Source organism: Phaethon aethereus (genome assembly GCF_964289735.1).
Source record: "Phaethon aethereus genome assembly, chromosome: 4".
In the NCBI taxonomy this organism is placed as follows: domain Eukaryota; kingdom Metazoa; phylum Chordata; class Aves; order Phaethontiformes; family Phaethontidae; genus Phaethon; species Phaethon aethereus.
In genome coordinates, this window is record NC_138578.1 from 66,717,537 (window position 1) to 66,739,449 (window position 21,913).

The 21,913-nt window shown below is 37.0% G+C and overlaps 1 protein-coding gene across 2 annotated transcripts in view; it reads right to left on the reverse strand.

The window, feature by feature from the left end:
* The window catches only part of SLIT2 (slit guidance ligand 2), a 277,451-nt gene that overhangs the window by 238,936 nt on the left and 16,602 nt on the right, over positions 1–21,913 (reverse strand). For both annotated transcript variants that reach the window (XM_081999585.1, XM_081999584.1), the window contains exon 4: positions 16,799–16,870. In XM_081999585.1, coding sequence (XP_081855711.1) covers positions 16,799–16,870 — 72 coding nt within the window. The remainder of the gene's footprint in view (positions 1–16,798; positions 16,871–21,913) is intronic.

Below are 21,913 nucleotides of genomic sequence, written 5' to 3' on the forward strand. Positions count from 1 at the left end.
AAACTTAATCTGGAACACTGTCAAATTATGGGTTTGATTGCAATACACAGTTAGAGTTTGTATTGGTGAGGAAATACAAATTTCTGTACTGAAATATTCAATGCCCTGTGAGTTCAAGTTTGGCAAGCTTGCATTTCCTGAAGAAACAAAAACCCCTGCAACTAACAGCTGGCCAAACAAAATATCTGTCCACAGAAACAGGGACACCATAGCATCTTTCTCCAAATATAAATCAGATGAAGATTTTGTAAGTAAGACTCATCATAATTCAGACATGCAAGGTGAATTCTTAATCCCTGGAATGTTTTACAAATATGTTATAACTCAACAACGTCGCTGGGAGCTATAATCTTCATTTGCAAGTGACAAAGCAGATTACATAATTTGCCTAATTTCTTGGTCCTGGCTCACAATGCAGGCTACACTCTTTGGTGGTATCGTCTGCTGCTTCCTTACAGAATCATCTTACCCATTTCACACTAAAAAAATGCATGAAAGCACCAAACAACTTAGGTAGTGAGAACAATCTGAGGATAAAGGACAATTAGCTCCCTCAGCCTGGATCCCATCTATGTACACTATAACAATACTGGTTAGTACTGTGATAGGAAAAAAGGAATCTGGAAGGTCCAGAAGGATTCTGAATTTCAAGAGGTAAGCATATTACCACCAGACTGTCATTCACTTCAGAGACAATGTCCAAATATTAGGATATTGCATTGATCAATTCATCAGACCAATTAATTGTAGGCTATAAAGAAATCTTAAGGTCTAGAGATGGCACTGATGGAAGTAGAAAAGTGGGGAAGATTGATTTCCTCATCATTATGAAAAATGCACATCATCTTTCATCTCCAGGCATATCACTATTTTTCAAGGTTCACATGCAACTTAAAGTATTGTTTCCTACATTTTTCATATGTTTCCTTTGGCACCAGATTTCATTAAGATGCTGGCAGTGCCATCTGCAGCTCCAAAAGCATCTCCTCTGTCAACAGCTTGATCTCAGATGAGTCATTCAGCTTGGGCTAGCGAGCAAGGAGAAAAGCCTTTTAAGCCTGTGTACATAAGTCAATTCAGTGAGCTGCATTAAACACCTTGCAAGAAACAGTCAGCCAAGTGAAGAGAGTAGAAAAATTGCCTTTACCACAGTTTGAAATTCTAACCTTGAAATTCTGAATTTTAACTCCTGAATTCTAGTCTGCCACAGACCAGATTCCATTGCAAAATCCTGCATCATCATTCAAAACAAACAAAAGATGCCTCATTCCACCCAAGCAATACAGCTTTCCCTAATCTTTGGCAGACGAACCTGAAGAACCTGATGGAAAATAATCTGCCAGCTGCCAGTGCTGATACTCACCATAGGTATCAGTACCATATGGTAGACATCCACTACAGGACATGAACATATTTAGCAGAGAAGCTAAGCTGTACATTTAGAAAAAGTTAATATATCGAGTTTATATGGGGCTTTGTAGCCAAAAGCAGCAGCCAGGGTCGCAGCAAAAACAGGAGCAGCAAAAAAAGTTAAGAACTTTGTGTTCTGGCAATGTTATTCCTATTCTACAAATCTTCCTTCTGATTTAAGACTCTTCAGGCCAGTCTGGCTTGAAAACTACTCGAGGATACAAAAAAATACTTCGGAATTATATACAAATATTAATTAAAAAACACAGGGTGGAATTATAGGTCAAGCTAGTGCAGTGCTAGGAAGCTCATGAAGGCTGGGAAGTAAGCGGCTCAGCACCCACAAGGGGGAGCCTGCCCTTGAGAGTAAATCTGAACTCTGGCACTTCGTTAGGCAGTTTATGGTTATCAGACAGCCCATCGGTCTACAACTCAGTATAAAAAAAATTCAGCAAGCTTTAGGCTTTAATCAGGGATGATGTTTGCATAAGAGGAGAGTCACGGGAAGGGAAGAGCAGGAAGGAAGTTAGAAGAAATTGAGAAATTGGGATGTGACCTTTACAAAGGGAATACATATCATCTGTCTAAATAAACTGATTTTTTAAAGGAAGAACCAGCCCAGGGAAACAGGAATGGAACACACATACTCAGAAGGTATATTTCCTATTTATCTTGGTTCCTATAGTATGCGTATTTTCACTTCTAATCTGCTTGGAAGTGATTAAATATTTGTTAATATTTCCACTTTGGAACTATTTATCTTCATAGCCATGGTAATACATTCATATAAAAGCAGAGCTGCCAAATTCCTTCGTTACAATTTGGATCATGGTGTAGAGGCTGGGGTGTTGGCACTTGCATCTCACTGGACCCGTAACAGCAGACACTCATCATCATCAAGTCATTATCACATTTTCCCTTCATGACTGTGTTTATTTTAAGAAATTCCCATGTGTTCAAACACTACCTAGGCTTATTTCAAAGTACCAACTCCATATAAAACTTCAGCACAAACAGATATTTCCTTACTTTCCCTTTACAGTTCATACCTTCCGAGGCAGTTTCTACCGATTCACATCTCCAACCTAACATCCAAGAACAAAACAAAAAGCATAAAACAGACCAAAAAACCATATTTATCATACATGCTTTAAAATCCCTCAAAAAGCTTACCATGTTCCTTTTCAAAACTACAGTTAATTCACACCACATTTCTTTTTTTTTAAAAAAGTTTCATATTTGGAAAGTTTTACGTAGTATAATCCTCTCTAAACATTACACAATCTCAAAAGCACTGCTGATAAAACTACACCCAGCAGGATATTGTAATTAAGGATAAAGCAAAACAAAGCATCAATTAAAATGTGATTTCTGGTTATACAATATTTTCCTCTGGTAAGGAACTGAACGAAATTCAGAACATCCTTTCAATCTTCTTCTGGACCACCCAACTTAAACTGAAACGTTTTCCAAGTTTATTACTTTTTTCTTTTTTTAAGGTCATAGCTTTCTATGTACACTGCTTCTCCTATCTATATTCACAGAAAATAGACACAGGGTTTTCCGTATCTTGATTTAGAAGGAAAGAGTTTCCTAGCAGATCCAGGCAAATTCATTAACCATGGTGTACCAAAATGATGATGAGCAAACAGCTGAGCTGTAGGGATACACTGATTATCTTCTGCCTGTATTTTTCTCTGGGCATACCAAAATTACTCACCCTTTTTGTTTAAATACTTGCCAAATTCACATGGGACCTGCACAATTACTCTACAGAATGAGATGTTACGCCATTTAAAGAGTTTTCTGCAACATTCAAATTTAGCAAACTAACTGGAAAGTCATCCTGAGTTCAGAAGCCAAAGTAAAACACAATGGACAAATACAGTCATACAACCATAATTAAAAAATGCAAGTAAAGTGAACAAAAAAGACAGATTAAGAACAGCAGACTTTCTTACAAAACAATCCCACCCACAGCTAGATCATGCAAAGAAAGAGGCACTGAATTCTGTTCCAGGAATCTGGTTTAAGTTCCATTTTCAACAAAGTACATAGTCGAATAGCTTTACATTTCTAAGGAACCATAAACTGGAACTTTCTCATTCTCTACACGAAGATATTAAGTTCCAAATGCATCCCTCTAATTCATCAAATAATGCAACATTTAATGGATACAGATGCTATTTTTCTAACTACTTCCTTTTGGACAAACTCAAAGAAATCTTTTCAAGACAGGCATCTCCAGCTTTATCACATTTTCCCTTTGACTACTTCTCAAAGACTGGGATTTCTTTGGTTTTTGGGGGTTTGGGTTTTTTGTTCATTTTTTTGGTTTGTTTTAATATGTTAAAATCTTAAACATCAATAATGAAGGCCCAAAGAATTACCAGTGCTAATGCATTTACATATCTACATGTCACACACTAAGGCCCTGCTGTATGCATGAAAGGCAGAGTTATGAACACTTAAATTCCTATTCCAGGGAATACACAGAACTGAGAGGTTTTGCTAATACCGCTTTACTTCAGGAAACAAATTTTGAAGTCTTTTACAGCAACAGTAATGTAACCGTATGATTATTTTTTTGAATACAAAATGCAATCTGCTTTTGTTTATCAAAATGTGCAACAATTCTTGTGTACCTTAATCTAAATTTCTTTAGAGCGATAAAGTGAATAATACGCTGGTAGTAATTCAACACTTTTCTGCCAGTGCTGAAAGGCTCTCTGTAGGCCAAATCCTACATTACAAACTATCATGATGATCTGCAGCTCTTGTAAAACAAATCGTCTTCCCTGGATGAAAAGACAAATCAGCAATCAGCAGATTCCTAACCACGCTATTTGCCTCTTTCAGGTAAATGTTAGCTTTTTCATGTTTCAGAATTTTCTCCCTACTACCAACTTGCTGTCTAGGGTTTATCTAGGTATGAGAACTACCACGTGTCAGCAATGCTTGCTGCGTCTGACTCCATTTCACCATCTTAGTCAAATACATTACGTGAGGCACAAGAGTGCAAGCTGTCATACTGCAAAACAGAATTAGGCCGTCCTCCCCACTTGGCACCTTTGTGGATAAAATCACTATGAAGACAGCTTGTAACTGAGTGGTTAGGAAACCAGCAGTGAATAAAATTAATGACAGAAAAAGCTTTGATTTTCTGCTGCTACAGTGAAAATCCAACATCCACTGTTACTCCTAGATGTTAAATCTTGTGAATGTATAATTCCAGCCAATTGTCAAATTCCATTTATTTAGTAAGAATTCATATATCTGGAAGCATTACTAGCATTTTAACTAGGGTCCTGAATATATGATCATTCTTAGGTCACCCGCCTCAAAGACTTGCAACTTGCTGCAGAAATCTTTTCTTAACCAATCAACCTCCTAATTCAATTACATGTCTCCCAGTTTTGCTCTTTGTTCCCCCCATATACGTGGACACACAATACTGCCATTCTTCTACTATTCCAGTCTTACATAACTAAGCTAACAGCACATACTCATTTTAAAGCCCTCCCCATAACTCAAATCCAGTTCAGTTTTATTTCATTTGGCTGAGCGAAAAAACAAACACGACAATAGGTTTTGCAACCTGATCACAAGAAGAGACAAAAACTGAGTTTAGCCAAAATCCTAGTGAAATGTCTTTAATGTTGTAAAAAAACAGAAAAAAAATGCATTTGAAGTGAATATCCCACAACATTAGCTAGAAAAGCAACCCACCTGGCCATTGGCTTTGCAAAAACCCATACCAGTTAAAAATACGTTTTCTGCAGTGTCTGATACATATGCATGAAATTGCATGATCTTATTGTTCCATGCTGCACTGTAGATTTACAACTATTATTATCACTAAGACTCTTGCAATAGTTTTCTCCTCAGTGACCACAATCTTGATTTTGCCCTAAGTACTTTGCTTTTCTCCACATTCTCCAGTCCATATCCACAGGGCAAATAATTCTGGTGTAATTTATTACTATTATATCCCTTAGTATTATTTCCTCTAAGAAAATTTACTAGTGTGCTGTTTACACAGTTTAGATCTGTAACCAACAGGCTACAAAAAAATGAACCAAATACCAAATACTACACCCCAATGCCTTATCTAAAACTTCAACAGCATGTGGCATACCCCGGCAGCTTTGTAACTAATTCTGTAGGCAAGATTTCAAAGTAAGGGTGGCAGTACGCTGCAGGTCGTACAATTCTTTCACCTTAATAAGGAATGCTCGCTGAACAAGTTTAACTAGCAGTAGTCCTTGCTTTAGATCCTAAAACAGTTGTACAATTTTCTGATTCTTTCCTAGACCAAGAAGTCTTATAACATGGTGAAAGATTCTCATTTCACACAGCTAAAGCCATGGTTATCAGCCATAATGGTGAAGATTACCTACTTTGGCAGTTAGGCCCTCAAATCTGAACATGTCTGGCTACCCTCATTGATGAGCAACACTATGACTGATTCTTTTTTCTAGGCTAAATTTAAATTTGACATCTGCCAAACCTACATACTAAACTAAAATTTAACTGAGACACAACATCTCTGCACTTTGTGTCAGATGAGTTTTGGCTTCTGCACCTCTGACATGAATACTATACTGCAGTTCAAGCAGCAAAATACTCCAACATAGATTTTGTAGGGTCTCCACTTTGTAAGACTTCTGGTTTTTCCATTTTTTTTTAAAAAAAAAAACCACCCTGACCTAAAAATGAGGGGGTTTTTAAGTGGTATTTTTATTTTGTTCTTGTGTCGTCAGGGCATAAATGATGAGGGAAATACCGTTGCTATAACAAGTTACAGCATAGGAATTACACAAAAGTATTTGCTCTATTGAATTTACAGACACATGACTAAAATCAAGAAGGCAAGTCAGTCTCTTGTCTTTTACAAAGAATGCACGATTCATAAAAGACCAAAATATGGCAGAACCAATTAATCATGGCTAGATCCAACACTGATGTATAAGTAGCAAGGATCAGACAGGAATTTTCGCCAGTCTCATAAGTGATCACTGCTTTCCTGCAACATACGTGAGTATGTGTTTAGAGTCATTTTTTTCTTTCACATAAATAACTTTCTTTAGTTCTGCTAAGCTTTTCTTTTTTCCTCCCACTTTAAGACATACATTTACACTCTCTTCTCTCTATTTAGCCTTTCGTATCTTTAAACTCTGAGAAGCAGCTACTACAAATACTCTTTCATTACATTAGCTGTTATCCTATCTTTGCAACCCTTCCCTGTGGGCCTTATCAAACTTGAGATGCAACCTTTTCAGTTTTGAGGTCAGTCAACTATCTAAACCCTTTCCAGCTACCCACCACGCCTACAAAAATCCACACATGGGGAAAGAAAAGAGTTGATGTTTCTTCTATCTCCCCTGTATTAAAGTCCTAAAAGCACTGAACAGTCAACAAACCCCTCTTCACACACGCTACCTTATAAAGTACAAGCAGGCCTTCCTTACAGCTGTAGGGATTACACATTCACAGTACATATAAAAATGTCATTGAACTGTCTGGACAGAAGGGGAAATGAAAAGAATGAGGCAAGATTTTGTCTCTTGTACATACTACCCTGCAAATCCTCACGGAGTACTTAACCAAAAGATTTGCCCCCCTATTTCAGCCCTTGTTTTCTTCCCCCTAAAGATTAAGGCCCATGGAAAGAAGCCTTCAGAGCCTGGTCCTTCAAACACCCTTGAGCCAGGGAGGGCCTGCACCTGGGCTCGGCTGTAAAGATGAAAAGAGTTCAGCAAGTCCCAGCTTTATCCCCCACGAGGTGGGTCTGAACAGCCGTTAGCAGAGCAGGCCCCTCAAGGGTCTGAGGGGGAGAATAAACTCCGCTCAGCATTCATAAGCAGCCTTTCCCAAATAAAACCGCCAGCCCCGGCTCCGGTATCCTTACAACAGCTACAAGGATCAGGACAGTCTGGGTCGTTCATCGCCGCAGCCCTTGCTTCAGCTCTCCTCTTTGAGGCCAAATACTGCACATTCTATATTGGCTCTTTTCCTTACCGTAACGAGAGTCCCCTTAATTGGTACTTAGATAATCGATGTGACCTGCCCACCAGGACGGCGAGTCCCGTACAGTTCAACATAGTTTCGGCTGAAGCGTGTCGGTCTGCGTGTGGGAAGTTTAGCCTGTCCTCCTGCACGCACTACTCGTCTTCATCACTCACCAGCTCAGCAAACCTAAAACCTCCACCAGGACTCCTAAGCAGAGAGAATGAACTAAGTGTGCTACAGGGGCAAGCCTCTCATCTATCCTAAGCAAATTCCAAGTACTTCATCTGACGTGTCAATTCAAGAAATGGATGTTGCAGAAATATTTTTCAATTAAAAACATTGAAAAATGTACTCAAATGGGGATACACTGCTTTAATTGTAAATGGTCAAGTATTTCAGACAAAAGGAAATGCAAGTACCTCTGACAAGTCTCTGTCTGAATATTAAATTTCACTTAATAAATTTATTCAGAGAAGTTTGAAAAACATTAAGATCCCACTCTTAGAGTGGGAGGCAGACAGAACTCACACTGCAGCTGTAATATTTCATCAAGTGTTGGATGTTTTGTGTCACTTGTGTGGAAAAAAGGAACATTTACTGTATCAGCAGATTCCTAAGTTTTCCAGCTCAGTTATTGACATGTGTAAAGGATATGATCACCAGTAAAAACAAAAAGTATACCAAAAAATTTGTGGGTCATCAATGATTGAGTTAGGATATATGGAGGTTTTTTATTATTAATCTATTAACATACCTTAAAGTTGGGGGTTTTAACCCCTAAGCAGAGACTGATTGAAAACACACCCCTAAAAGAACCCAAAAAAGCAACAATCTCTAAACCTAGCTGTAATTTCCATTTTTACTACAGCATGTTTATAAAAACGCATCAGTTGAAGAGCAGCTGCTCTTTGTAACAAAGAGCATTTCATCTAGCTTTAGCTCTAGGATGCAAAAAATTATTCAAACATGCTCTGTAGGGCAACACTATTGCAAAAAGCATTTGTAGATCAACATTACAACAAAAAGCATTATTAAGGACCAAGAGCAAATTAAAGCTTTTATATAGCCTTGACTTTCTTTGATACAATGGAACATATGAAAGTAGATCTCTGCTGGCTAAAGTGGATATGCATTTTTGTAGTAATGTTATTTCCTTTGCCGATTTCCTATTCCTTTTGAAGAATTTAGACAGTGGCTATACAACCAGTGCATGATATGTTGTCTGTTTCAAACCTTTTTTTCCCCTCATAAAAGCTCACATATTCTTATCGAGAACATACAGACAAAATCTAGCAAAACAACAATCTTTTTTTTTTAACTACTGTAAAATATTTGTTGATACGTTCTATATGTATTAGTAATTTTCTAGGAAAAATCTATTTTCTAGGAAAAAAACTAGCCTTTTATAAGGATGTACAGTTTGGGAATATTTTTAAAAGGAAAAATACAGATGTTGTTTGAATACTCTGTGAGTAACTTTAGAGAAGCTTTAAAACAAATTCAGTGCATTTAAAATGCTATATAAATCAACATTCAGGATGAAGGGTCAACAGGGGTTAAACTGTCTGTCCTTCTTGACTACATTCATAAATGTCTTTCCTAGCTGTACTTATAGAAGCAACTGCAGTGTAACTTGGATATTAAAACCTCCAAGGGAACCAACAATAAAAGCTGCTAAGAATTTCACAAGGTTTTTTTTCCTTAGGTGTTAATTAAATGATCATTTAACACTGAAATGTAAACACAACATTTTCATCTACTGACAGGATAGCCTATTATAAGTCCAGGGTAATAAACGTCCTGGTGTTAATACTCTGAACCAAGTTCCCACAACACACTAAGATGCCTTGTCGTGTCTAAGGTTAAGCATCTAGACACAAAACAAAGATTGTGCCTACTCGACTTCCAGTTCAATTTTCCCATCGCCCAGTGACCTAGGTAACACTTTAAGCAATAAAGAATAAATTTAATTTCTCCAGCATTTTGTGAGGATTAGGAGCAATTGTTGGCCTGCAATGACTTTTTATCCTTGGATTCTTTCTCTTCCAGAGCATTCCCCCAGTTCTAAAAGAAAATTCTGATGGTTTAAGACACAGAACAAACAGAACTTTAAATTAGGCTTTTTTCAATCAATTGGAACTGTTGGAGGGGAAGCAATCAACCTTTCTTTGGACTTTTCTCAGCTATTCAGTTACTTTAGGCTTTAATCTTCCACTCACAGAAGAAACCTACCGTCATATGGACAAGCATCTATACTTTCACGTTTTCCCTTGGCCTGATTTATTCCTCATTTTGATTCTTTTTTTTAATCAAGATGACATGGCTGCACTTAAATGTCCACCCTGTGCAAGCTGAGACGTACAGATGTCCTCTTTGTAACATTTCACACCATGTTTCTGCACCACATAATAATGGCATTTCCTCCGACATGCCTTTTTACTTTTCATTACTTCCTTCACTGAGATTCAGTTTCCTACTTAACTCCTGCCTAAAAGGTTTCCTATATCACAATCTACCAAAGCTTTCAAGGTTAACCCTCCAGGAACAACCCAGAGGCTGATTCAGACTGGCCGTGAATATGGTTACAGGTGACCCAAACTCAGTTAACTTTCATTTTCGTATTAAAAAGCAATTGTCTCTGTTATCAGACTGCTATCATGTCAACAAAAATACAGAGGATAATTATTTATACTTGGGGCCAAACAGGCCAAGGTAACAAAGCCATAATAGCTAAAGTAGACCTCCCAGTTACTCTGAATACCTCCACATTATTTTAAAAGTGCTATGGCTTGAGTAAGTTAAATAATTACTATAATTCATATTTTCAGATCAGACATTTAAATATCACAGCTAATAGCAGAAAAGATTTTGAATGCCACAGATATTTATGTTGGTCCAGAAGAATTGCCTTAAGCCGTATTTTTGTTTGCTTGACGTTTAACATAATTTTCAAATTAAGGTTAAAATCAACTACAAGTAAATTTGAAGCATTTGTTCTAATAAAAATTCAATAGATATAAGTATCCCTACAGATGCCTTTCACTGAAATTAGTCAACTATGTCACTTGGTAACGCAGATTATGCAAAGATTTAGTGATCTGTCCAATAGCAGAATTAGCTTACAGCCCCAGAAGTCCAAGCAATTTGTCATTTTATCCCATAGCAAAGGAAATATTGCTTTTAAAAATCGTTGTTATGTTTTTACAACTAAAGGAAAATTTAACTGCAATAATCTCAAAATTAAAAACATAAACATCCATCTTGAGAGAGAGCCATTTCACAAGAAAAAAGTTTGTTTCCAATTTTTAAAATCCCATACTATTACTTCAAGTAACAACATTTAATCTGATTTCCATATATTTGGAACACCTTTTTTTCCTGCACAAAATCATGATGAGTGCTGTGAAAATACAAAAGAAATCATAGCTCAGGAAAAGCCTACAGATTAAGGTATTCTAAAACAAAGGGCAGGAAGAGTAGTGTAGTGAAGTTTGAAGTCCAATAATGGGACACAGTGATAATGCATTGTACTTCTTTTTGTCCGGCTACATTTCAAAAGTTCTTTCTGGTTCCACTAAATTTCACTCAGCTAAATCTAAGGCTGAATGTTTGCTGTTGCTAGGATATAACTACTGCAAGTTGTACACCAAATGCATATACAGAATTCTTGTTTCTGTGGTCAAAAAGTAAATCACCTGATGAATTGTACAAGTTTCTGCAGCACTTCCCTAAAAAGTCATCTTGCCATCTCTAACGCTAAGTAGGGCTTATGTCTGCAGCAAAGCTACAGTGGTATTTTTGTTTTGCTCACTATGTTATAAAGGAGGACTGAGTTTTCAGTTTTGAAATCTTATAGCAGGGAATGAGAACTGAAGATAGAAGCAAGTGATGGTAGGACAAGAGAAAAGATGCACATGCAAGCCAAGTTGCATGAAATATTCAAGTTCCTAATTCACTTTTCTCTCTAGATTAAAAAATGAGCAGGTGACAGAGAAGCAACAATCGGTCTTTATGTCTTAAACTTTATCTCCTAGATCTTACGTACAAGAAATGAATGCCAGAGACGAGGTATTACAAACCTAGCACAGAGGCAACATGTTTTTAGTTACTTTAGTTTCTTCTTACAGGTAATGAACCTCAACAAACATTTTTAATACTCCTTTTTAGATAGTCCTATTTTTATCTACAGATTGCAATTACAGCAGAAATAAAATTCACAAAACTGACAGTGGACTTGCAGCATATGGGACCACTCACTCCTAAAACATCCTAGACTGAGGCAATAAGACCTGGTATTAGTAACAATGCACGGACATAGCAAAGTTACAATAATGGCGCTTCCACGCTGCAAGAAAGGGTAGTAATTACTCTTATGTATTAAAATAGGAATATCTTTTTAGTTACTGGCTTACAATATCACAAAGCCAAAGCTGTATACTCATACATATACTATATGCAGTAGCTCTTCATTATTAATAACATCTTTGAAAGATACTTATTTTCTAAGAACTATAGTCATTGTCCAAAAGTACTGCTAATAAAATAATACTGGTAATCTAAAACTAACTAGTATTAGAATTGGTATATTCTTACCAAGCCTATTATTTGTTTAGATAAAACAATTTAAACATCATATTTGAATTAAACCACTGTGGTAGAAAATCACAAGAAGTCAAAACACTGGCAGGATGGGCACAATGTATGGAAGACTTGCTTGTTTCTACTCACCTCTAGAAGGATAACACTCCAATCTATCATAAAAAAAAAAAAACAACACGAGTTTCCTTGTATGCAGGCCGCTAGAATGCCCCGTTACAAACCATAAAAACTGAAATGAATGACAAAAAACCCAACACACTTTCCTGGGAAGGATCTAGCAACAAGGTGGCTCCACAATTCACGTTCCAATAAATCTTTAATTGCTGCACATCCAGCACACTCCTGCAACGAGGTGGAGCACACTAATGTCACTGCAGTACTTACAACAGTGGAAATGTAGCCATTACTCTTATCCAACAGCAGGTCTACTTACAAAAGGAGAGAGGGTTACCAATACTGCCTTTTGAAAAGGGAAAACTCATTCTTGCTCCTCATTGGATTTTTATCATCCAGAGTCACCTGTTTGCAGTTGGAAGATTTCAGAGGCTTTGGGATAATGAGCATTTGTCTAATGAACGATTTCTCCAGAGTTGTCGAAACAGATTCAGACTCTACAAAATTATGACTGTAGTCATAATTACTGCTAAATTATGCCATGATTACTGTTAAAAGGGATATGACAAAACCATAAATTAAGCCTCAATTCAGCTACCTTAACAATAAGGTAATCAGCACTTTAAAGTAATTTAAAAGTCACTTTTTTAGCATCTTACACACACCACTTATTTTTTTTTATTCCCATCTGATTCCCCCCCCACCTTGGCAAAGCTGAAAACAAAACAAGGTTCAGCAAATGATGCAAATCATAGGTTCTCCTGCAGCAGCTTGAAAACCAGACCCGAGAGCTGCCAGAGAACTTTCCTCCTCTTGCGTCAGGAGCGGGCAGCAGCGCTCGGGGTAGCGGGCTGGATGAGAAATGATGTCGGTCTGACCGGACAACGGTAACCCTGGCAACTGTAACCTGCAATTCCTGCCTCACCATTGTGGGATTTATTGTGGCAGGGGCCAAAGAGGCCAAGAGTAAAATGAAGCAGAGAACTATGGTGTCTGACACATCTAGTACCACAGACTTTAATCATAGCTGGCAGAAATTAATTCAGGAGGAATTTTTGCAAGGGCCCCCCATGCAGCATGTTTTGTTGTTGCTGCTGCTGCGGCTGGTCTGGCCTAAGTTTTTTTTTAAAGGGTTTTTGTTTGTGGGGGTTTTTTTTGATGTTTAGGGGTTTTTTCCCTGTAATTGTTATCTGTTCGGACTAACAGACATCTCAAAATTTTTTATTAATCAGACTGTATTAATTTCGTTTTTCCTTAAGAGAAATGTCTTATTCACAACGCGAATCTCAAGTAAATGTATTAGAAGGAAAACATACTCAATATCGGACAACATCCACTAGAAAGATTGTTTTTTCAAAGCCAACATTGCCTAACTTATACAGCAAATATAGGGAAGAAGGAAAGGAAAGGAAGGAAAGGAAGGAAACAACCTCATTTCAAGCACAAGAAATGCAAATCAAAAGGGACAAGCTTTGTGCACGGAATTCAACAACCTTCACATTAATAAAGGTATTTTTTAAAACCAAATTTTCAAACAGCTTTGGGTCCAGAACTTGGTATCCTGTAGCAAACAGCAATCAATGAACTGTGATCTAAACAGCACAAGTAGGCAGTCAAAATCTACTTCCCCCAGGTGAGCACTCACTAGGCTGCAGTTCTCCGCACCGAGGTACCGTCGCCAAGGCCAGCGAAGTCAGTGTGAGCAGCCATACGGGTCACCGGAAACAACGCACCCCCTTCTCGCATGACAAATACTTGCTGAACAAGGATTTGTATCACCCCAGGGGATTTACAACAGCACCTTTATTTTAACAATATTGAATCAAACAGAGGTTCGTGTACATTTTGCTTTGAAAGATACCTTGCAAGGTAAGATTAATATACCCTACAGCGCTACTCATACTATTTTTAGCATTAACTGCTTCCTATTGAAATATTTATGTCAAAACACCTTTGCAGATAACTCTTAATGGGAAAATAAGTTTCTGCTTTGACTAAAACTATCCATTTCAGCTAGCTCCAGGAGATTTCTTGGAAGGCTGCTAGATCTGAAAGGAATCAACCTGAAAAAGACTTTAACTACCTTTGAAAATCAAGTGTCTTCAGACACAGAAAATAACGCACTGTCTCTTTTAAATTCTCAACCTACAGCTTTCCTTTACTTACACTTCCCATCTGTCAACAAGTGCTTGTAATTTTATTACACTGTCCTGTAGTTTATGCAGAGTTGGTATTATTTTACAGAGTTCTGTTAATGGACTGGATAAATGGTAATGCTATTTAAACTAGTCTCCTGCTCCAGCAAACACAGCTGCAACTGTACTACTATTTCTAGGCAAACATCTTGACCTGAACACGCAGTGCTCTCTCAACCCGTCCAAAGAGAAATTGGAGCAGACAGCAAAGGGAAAGCATAGCTGGCCGCTGGCGGCAACCAACTGTGTCTAATCATAATTCATATACAGTGTACCCTCTTTCTTTTATATTGCATTTAGGCTACACAACAAGCATATGTGCTTCTTCACCTGGCATCTCATTTACAGCCAAGGGTCAAATGGTAATTATTATTCACAGAAGCTCAATAGTATGTTGAAAACTTGCAGTACACACACTGTTTGATTAGCTGTTAAACGCCAAAAAAACTAAAACCAAAGCATATTATACATTTTATTGGTCATGTTTAGAGACCTTTGATTCTCTAGAAATATATTTATTTGGATGTGAATACATATAAGCATATACAATAATACAATTTTATACCCGTCAGAGTGATCAAGCTACATATAATCTGAAAACTGACCAAGAACATTCAACTAGCATCAATCCCTTTGTTGGTCTGACTTTTTTTTTATTATAAATTCAGTGTTAAGCAACTGTAGATTTTCAGTATCGCTCATATTTTCTTTTAAACATGAATACATTATAACCAGACATTCACTTTCATGGTCTGATCAACAATAACCCTTAGGCAGAGGAAATTTAATACTGTGAAGCCAGTGATCTCTTACTTGCCACCATATACGCTATGAGCGGTTGTGTGCTTTATCTCAAAGGACATTATAGATTTAAGGCCAGCATCTATCAAATATACAATTCTGAATTTAATATATTAAAGTATGGTTTTGCCTGAAGTGTGCATCCATTTTTTTGCCTGCAAATTACGGCTCATTTCTATTTTATATTAATTTAGATAACAACCATTACACTATAGGTGGAATAATAAAATGATCATAAATCCCTTTCATTTTCCTCCCTGATGGAACTAATGTCTTTATCATGGCTGATGGAAATTATAAAAGAGACTCAATTGTTAATACATAAAACCACATATGAATAGATTATAATATTATAGCACAGTAAAATATTTTTGTTTGTCAGAACAAAAGCCTTCAGAAGCTTTCTGGACTAGTAATTTAACAGCTCGTTGCATCTAAAGGGAAGTTCTGGAAACAACACAGACATACAAAGCAAAGGAAAGAAACAAAAATACACAGAACTAAATGTTTACACTAATAGTGTCATTTTCAGTTTACCATTTCATATTACTATGAGAAAGGAAAAAAATAACTCTTATTGTATAATATTGAAGCAGAAATCAACTCTTAAATAAAAGCTTCATTATTCCCTTTAATCTCAAGAATGGTTCCATATACTAAAGCAGAAACAAGTGAGAGAAATCCCACCTTCCTCCACCTTCACTTTTTTCCCCAAGCACACAAGGGTGAAACTCAGTAAAATCAGCAATTTCAATAGCAGAAATCTCAACGGAATCTAAAGAAATGTGTCAAATATGTACCTAATTAAAACAGCGATGAATTTGTACAACCTTTTCATAGCTTACTTAAGCATGTAATGTTGTATCCCTTCCATACCACATACTGTAACTTAAAGGTACCTTAAAATTTAAATTGTTACATTAACTGATCATGTAGATAAATACAGAAATCAGTATCTGAACTTCGTTCCTCATTTTTACTGCAACACATATAAGTGGATTCTTAAAAGGGCCAACGAGTCAAAACATTAACTGAAAGCTACTGCCAGGAGTAAAACATTTATCAAACCAAAGAATACAATAAAAAACTCATTACCTGATTTGATATAGCTTTTATTTAAGGTAAAACATTTCATATTTTTTTCTTCCCAGAATTTAAGTTACTACCTTTCTTTTCTTTGTGAGGGGACACAGGAGAGACTTCTCCACAGACCTAACATCTGCCAGTGCTATGATTTTTCTGGTCAAGGGTGTACAGCCACAAAAACAAAATATCACAAAACCGAAGTGCTTATACAGTGCTACATCTCTGGGTCAGAGTCCCCACAGGCATTTTTTATTTATTTTAACACAGAAACCAAAAAACAAACAAGAGAAAAGGAAAGCCAAAGTATTCTTTCAGCAAAACTTCATTACAGAAGTGGGAATAGGTGAAACAATATTTTTCTCATACAAAAGAGATTTAAAAAAAAGCCACTAGATTTTAAAAAAACACTAGATTTTAAAAAATCTTGCAAAGCAAAGAAAGTACTCCTCTAAAACAAAACGTCAATGTTCCTAGATGTATTTTAGCCCAGTTTGAGGCAAAAGACAAAAAAAAAAAAGCAAGACAGAACAGACCAGTTCCAAATTTTCCAGAATAATAGTGATTAGGTCATGCCTACTTACAGCCTGTATAACTTCGGTGTCCCCAGAAAGAGTAGTTCAGAAAGCAACTGGAGGTTATTTCTGTTTAGACGCCTTTAGAAAGAAAAAGAAAAAGTTGTGTTAAATTGCAAGTGCTACAGCAATGCAATGCAACCACTTTGAGCAGGCATCCCGGTGCTGTAACAAGCTGATTTTCAAGACCACAAAGGCTATTCAATGTGGTCCATTAGCGGAGACATGGTCCAGCAGTAAATTTACCATGGACTAATTACGTTTTCTGGTTTCCCCAACAGACCATATTACCTATTTTAGGAAAGATTTTAAATCTCTGTAGTGTGAATCAATCACTAAGTCAGGACTCAATCTTGCATGAACAACCAAAAAACTAAAAATACAAAATCAGTGTAACTTCAATTCCCCACCAACTCTGTGTTCCTCATAGTATAATGAAGCAGACAGATATTTTGTGACCATGAAAAAGTTCAAGGGAATATGTATCAAGCGCATACAATTAGTTAAGATAATGTATCTAAAGATCCATATAACCCATTTAAATAAAAAAGCAAAGGAAGCTGTTACAGAAACCCTGATCAAATAAAAGTCATAAAAATCAAAAAGTCACAGCTTATATTTGGCAATTACAGGTTGTTGGTTTTGGGGTTTTTTTTACATACAGTTTGTTCTATAGCTGTAAAGATACACCAAAAGGAAGTTAAATTAAAAAAAAAAAAACATAACGCAATCAGTTGTATATAAGACAGTACAGAGGAAAAACTGCAACTGGAATCTGGAAGGTACCCATTTACCTACGAAGTTTCTCACTGAACATGCTGAACAGGGTCAAAATTGCTTAGTTTGAAGTGACAAGTACAAAGCCTACCATATTATAGCCACAGGCAACAGAACAACCACTAGCCAAGACAAATATGAACCATCTTCGTGATCTTTTTTAAACATGCAATGCAGATTATTCTTTCTAATGTGTATAAGTGACAGCCCTGTAGCATACAGTCATACCAGTCAAGAATTCAAGCTCAAAACAGGTTTTTGGTTGCTGTTTAAGCAATGCACCACAAATGCCACCTGCCACTCAAGCAAAGCGACATACTGAAAAAACTGTTTTGCTCCATCAACCTCATCACAAGTCCCAGTTCGCAATGCACAGTGCTTCTCAATACAATAATTCAAGGCATTCTTGGACACCAGACTGCATGGTATTATCTGATATTTATTTTATCCTTAACAGTGTTTATATTACATACATCAATAGACTGCTACCAAGACATTCCACAAGGTGAAAAAAGATAGTGAACAGCATTTTTTAAAAATTAAGTTTTAGAATTTCATAAAGCTTCTTTGGTCTTAGGGCTGAATTCAAACAATTAAGCCTGTTCAGCCTCTCAGGGCAGATCTTTCATAAACATTGTTCCATCTAAAGATCTTTCCAATTTAAAGGTTCTTCATAAAATTCCCATATATATACACACACTTACACACTCAAGATCCAGTTTTACATAACTCCGTGTTTTAGTTCACTTAGTTAACGCTCCCTTAAATTTTAACGTGACCATCGATGAGAGCAAAATAATCTGAGAAATGTTCTTACATACCTACATTAGCACCTACATTTCAAACCAGAAGCAAGCAGTCAGCTTTGAGATCTAGATATCCATAATTCTCCATTTTTAATGTCGGGTTCCTTTTTGTTAGTCAAGCACCAGAAATCCTCATTTCTTTAATCAGAAGAAATTTACATCACACATTCGGAAGATTAAAAGAGAATTTAGAGTGAAAGACAGAGATCCTGAAAAGGAAGGACTGACTATAGTACAGGGGTGAGATGAGTGAAGATTCAGTTTAATAAATAATAGGAAAAAAAACTTAATCTAGCAACAACAAAAAAATCTGAATTGTGACCTTTCAAGTCATGTTTCCAAATGAGAAGGAAAGTTTTCAATATAGAAGAAAGATAAAGCTATAAAGGAGTTAATGACTATTGGAAGACTTCTGATTTGAACATTGCTTAAAGAGAAAGCCTTACCTACATAAAAACAAGAAAAGGGATATATTTTAGTGGTTTTGGATCTACTGCATTTTCAAAATACGGTCATTTAAAATAGATGTTGTCTTACCTTTAGTAAATTTATGTATAAAAGTACATACTAAAACTGCAACATTGAAGTAGTAGAAAGAATTTTTGTTTCAAAGTAGCAATACATCACAAAGTACATTTGTGATGAGAAAAGAATAATGTGCAAGTAGAATTCTTAGATACTGAACTTGAACAATGGTTAAATAAAGAGAAATAAAATTCATTCATACCTTGTCTTTGCTAAACAGATAGTTCACACTTAAAGCTCCAAGTCCATGAATACAAATCCAAAAATACGCAGGGTAAAGACTTTGGGAAGTTAGTCTCTAATCAGAAGCTATTCAGGACAAAAATTTCTGTTGATATTTTTTAAGGACTATTAGGTTCAGACACTAGACAATAAAGGTGAGCTGTAACTGAAATCAATGAAATCACTCCGTATCTGTATTTTTGTAGAATAATACTATTCTGTATAATACAAAAAAGGCACTACAGTACAATGACATAATACTAACTGATGATAAAGTTCTTCAGGCAGGCTGCCTTTCACTAAATGCAACAACAATCTTACAAAGACACACTTAGCATCACTTTAGAATACTTCAAGGCGAAATACTCGTGTTAGCACATAACTTTCTGGATAAGCAGTTAATACCTTAGAACAGGAGTTACTGTTACTACCTGTAGTTCACACGGCTCACACATCTGAGTATACTGTTAACATACTGATGCATGTGCTGCTGTACACATTTTAAAAATCTAAGTTATAGACAATAAATCAAGTTCATGAATTAACCTAACAATAAATAGCACCACACTCATGACTCTGTTTCTGTCAAGTGAGCCTGGTGCTTGGAATTAGTTTTACAACCTACATTTTTACTTGGCCTTTCACAAAATTAAAACTTTTGTTCTTTAAGCAGTAAGTGAATGGAGAGAATAGGCAAGTTAAATAAATTACTGATCTTTAATGAATCCTGTATTTCGTAGCTTCTACTTTGAATAATTTCATCCCACTCATTGGAGTTTCTTTTAGAACTAAGCTTTCTCTACCAAAAATCTCACCACTCCTTATCAGCTGTACCCAAGAATATCAAACATTGCTAGTTTTCATGAAGGCAACAGCTACTCTTTACATCTAACAATTTATAAATTAACAGATGCTTTCGAAGGGGTCAATTTGCTGTTCTTTTTAAGTCTCCTACAAGGAGATTTTATGAACTGGACTTCACTGAAATTAATTTTTCAAGACTATAATAGGTAGTTCTGTTTTAAAAAAGCACTATGAATTCACACATAACAATGTGAAAAAGTACGCAGTGCAAATCTGGAATACACAGACTAGTATCACAGTACACAACAGCTTCCAGTTCAACAGTCACTATGAAGAGTTTTCAGTTTTTGAGGGAGCCACACAAGGAGCCCAGAAAACATATTCCTGTTTTAAAACAGTTCACTAATATGCATGGACCTCCAATATTCCCACTTTTTCAGGTGACCTCCTGCTTATTTTTGTCTGAAATAGCAATACCTACCCAGAACACAGAGGCATAATGGAACAAGAGTGAGACAGACATGATCCGCTTTCCTCCTGGAGCTGAAACCTGAGGTAAGCACAGATGGATCACAGAATCCATGAATATAGATAGCAAAGAACTACAGCTACTGCAGAGTAGAAACAACCAGAAAAACTCCACCATGCTCTTTCAGTATATGTTGGCAGAGACCTCATCGCAGCTAGCTAACAGGCAGCATTTCCCCTGGGACAACGTGAGAAGAGAAATTTCAGTTGCATCAGCTGAACTGCTCTCCCAGAACTGGCATGAAGTTCGAGGTCAAGCACTGAAGAAACAGTGATGCGATATTCCATACTGCTACTGTTCAGTTTCCCAACTGAGCTAGAAAAATTTGTGTTTCTCAAGCAAAAGCTGAGAGCTCAGAAGAGATGAAGTGTTAGTGATGCAAGCAACAGAAAATGTCCTGGAGAATCCCTTCTAACATTACAATACCTTGGACTGTCAAGTCCTTCGGCAGTAGCCAGAAATAAATGGATGAGAGTCCAACATCATGTAATTCTTTCAATTTAACAAAACTGAGGCGCAGTTGCAATTAAAATATATATAACTTCTTTCTTCTGTTAATGAATGCATCTTTAGGAAGAGATCAGACAAACAGAGAATGGCATAGGTAAATTTTTGAACTCTTCATAATGAATTCAAGCAAAGCCCACATACTACCTAAAGTACAGAAAGTATTTTAAATACTTCAGTTTAAAGCTCCCAGAGCTCAGTAAAGACTAGAAAAGCATCTTTTTGGGACCAGTACTGTTTAATGTCTTCACCAATGACATAGACAGTGGGATCGAGTGCATCCTCAGCAAGTTTGCAGACAACACCAAGCTGAGTGGTGCAGTTGACACCTGAGGGATGGGATGACATCCAGAACGACCTGGACAAGCTCAAGAAGTGGGCCCATGTGAACCTCAAAGTTCAACAAGGACAAGTGCAAGGTCCTGCACCTGGGTTGAGGCAACCCCCACTACCAATACAGGCTGGGGGATGAAGGGATTGAAAGCAGAGCTGCTGAGAAGGACTTGTGGGTACTGGTGGATGAAAAGCTGTACATGAGCCAACAACGTGCACTCGCAGCCCAGAAGGCCAACTGGATCCTGGGCTGCATCCAAAGCAGCATGGCCAGCAGGTGAAGGGAGGGGATCCTGCCCCTCTACTCCACTCTGGTGTCAGAGAATACGTAGAACATGACAGAGTTAGAGGTAAACTGCAGGGAGAGCACATTATTCTCCCAGTGACACATATCCTAACCCACTGAAGGTTAGGTCATGCCTGGTCATACCACCAATCCGTTCCAATTGTTCAAGTTTTCATGCCACAACAACTGTGATCCAGTATCAATCATGCATGGGGGAGGAAGGGAGAAAAAAACCATAATCTTAATTACACTGTCTGCAATGTAATCAGCTGCAACTGCTATAATTCACAAGCAGGTCTGTATTTGTTTCCCACACTTGTCACAGCCTTCACAGT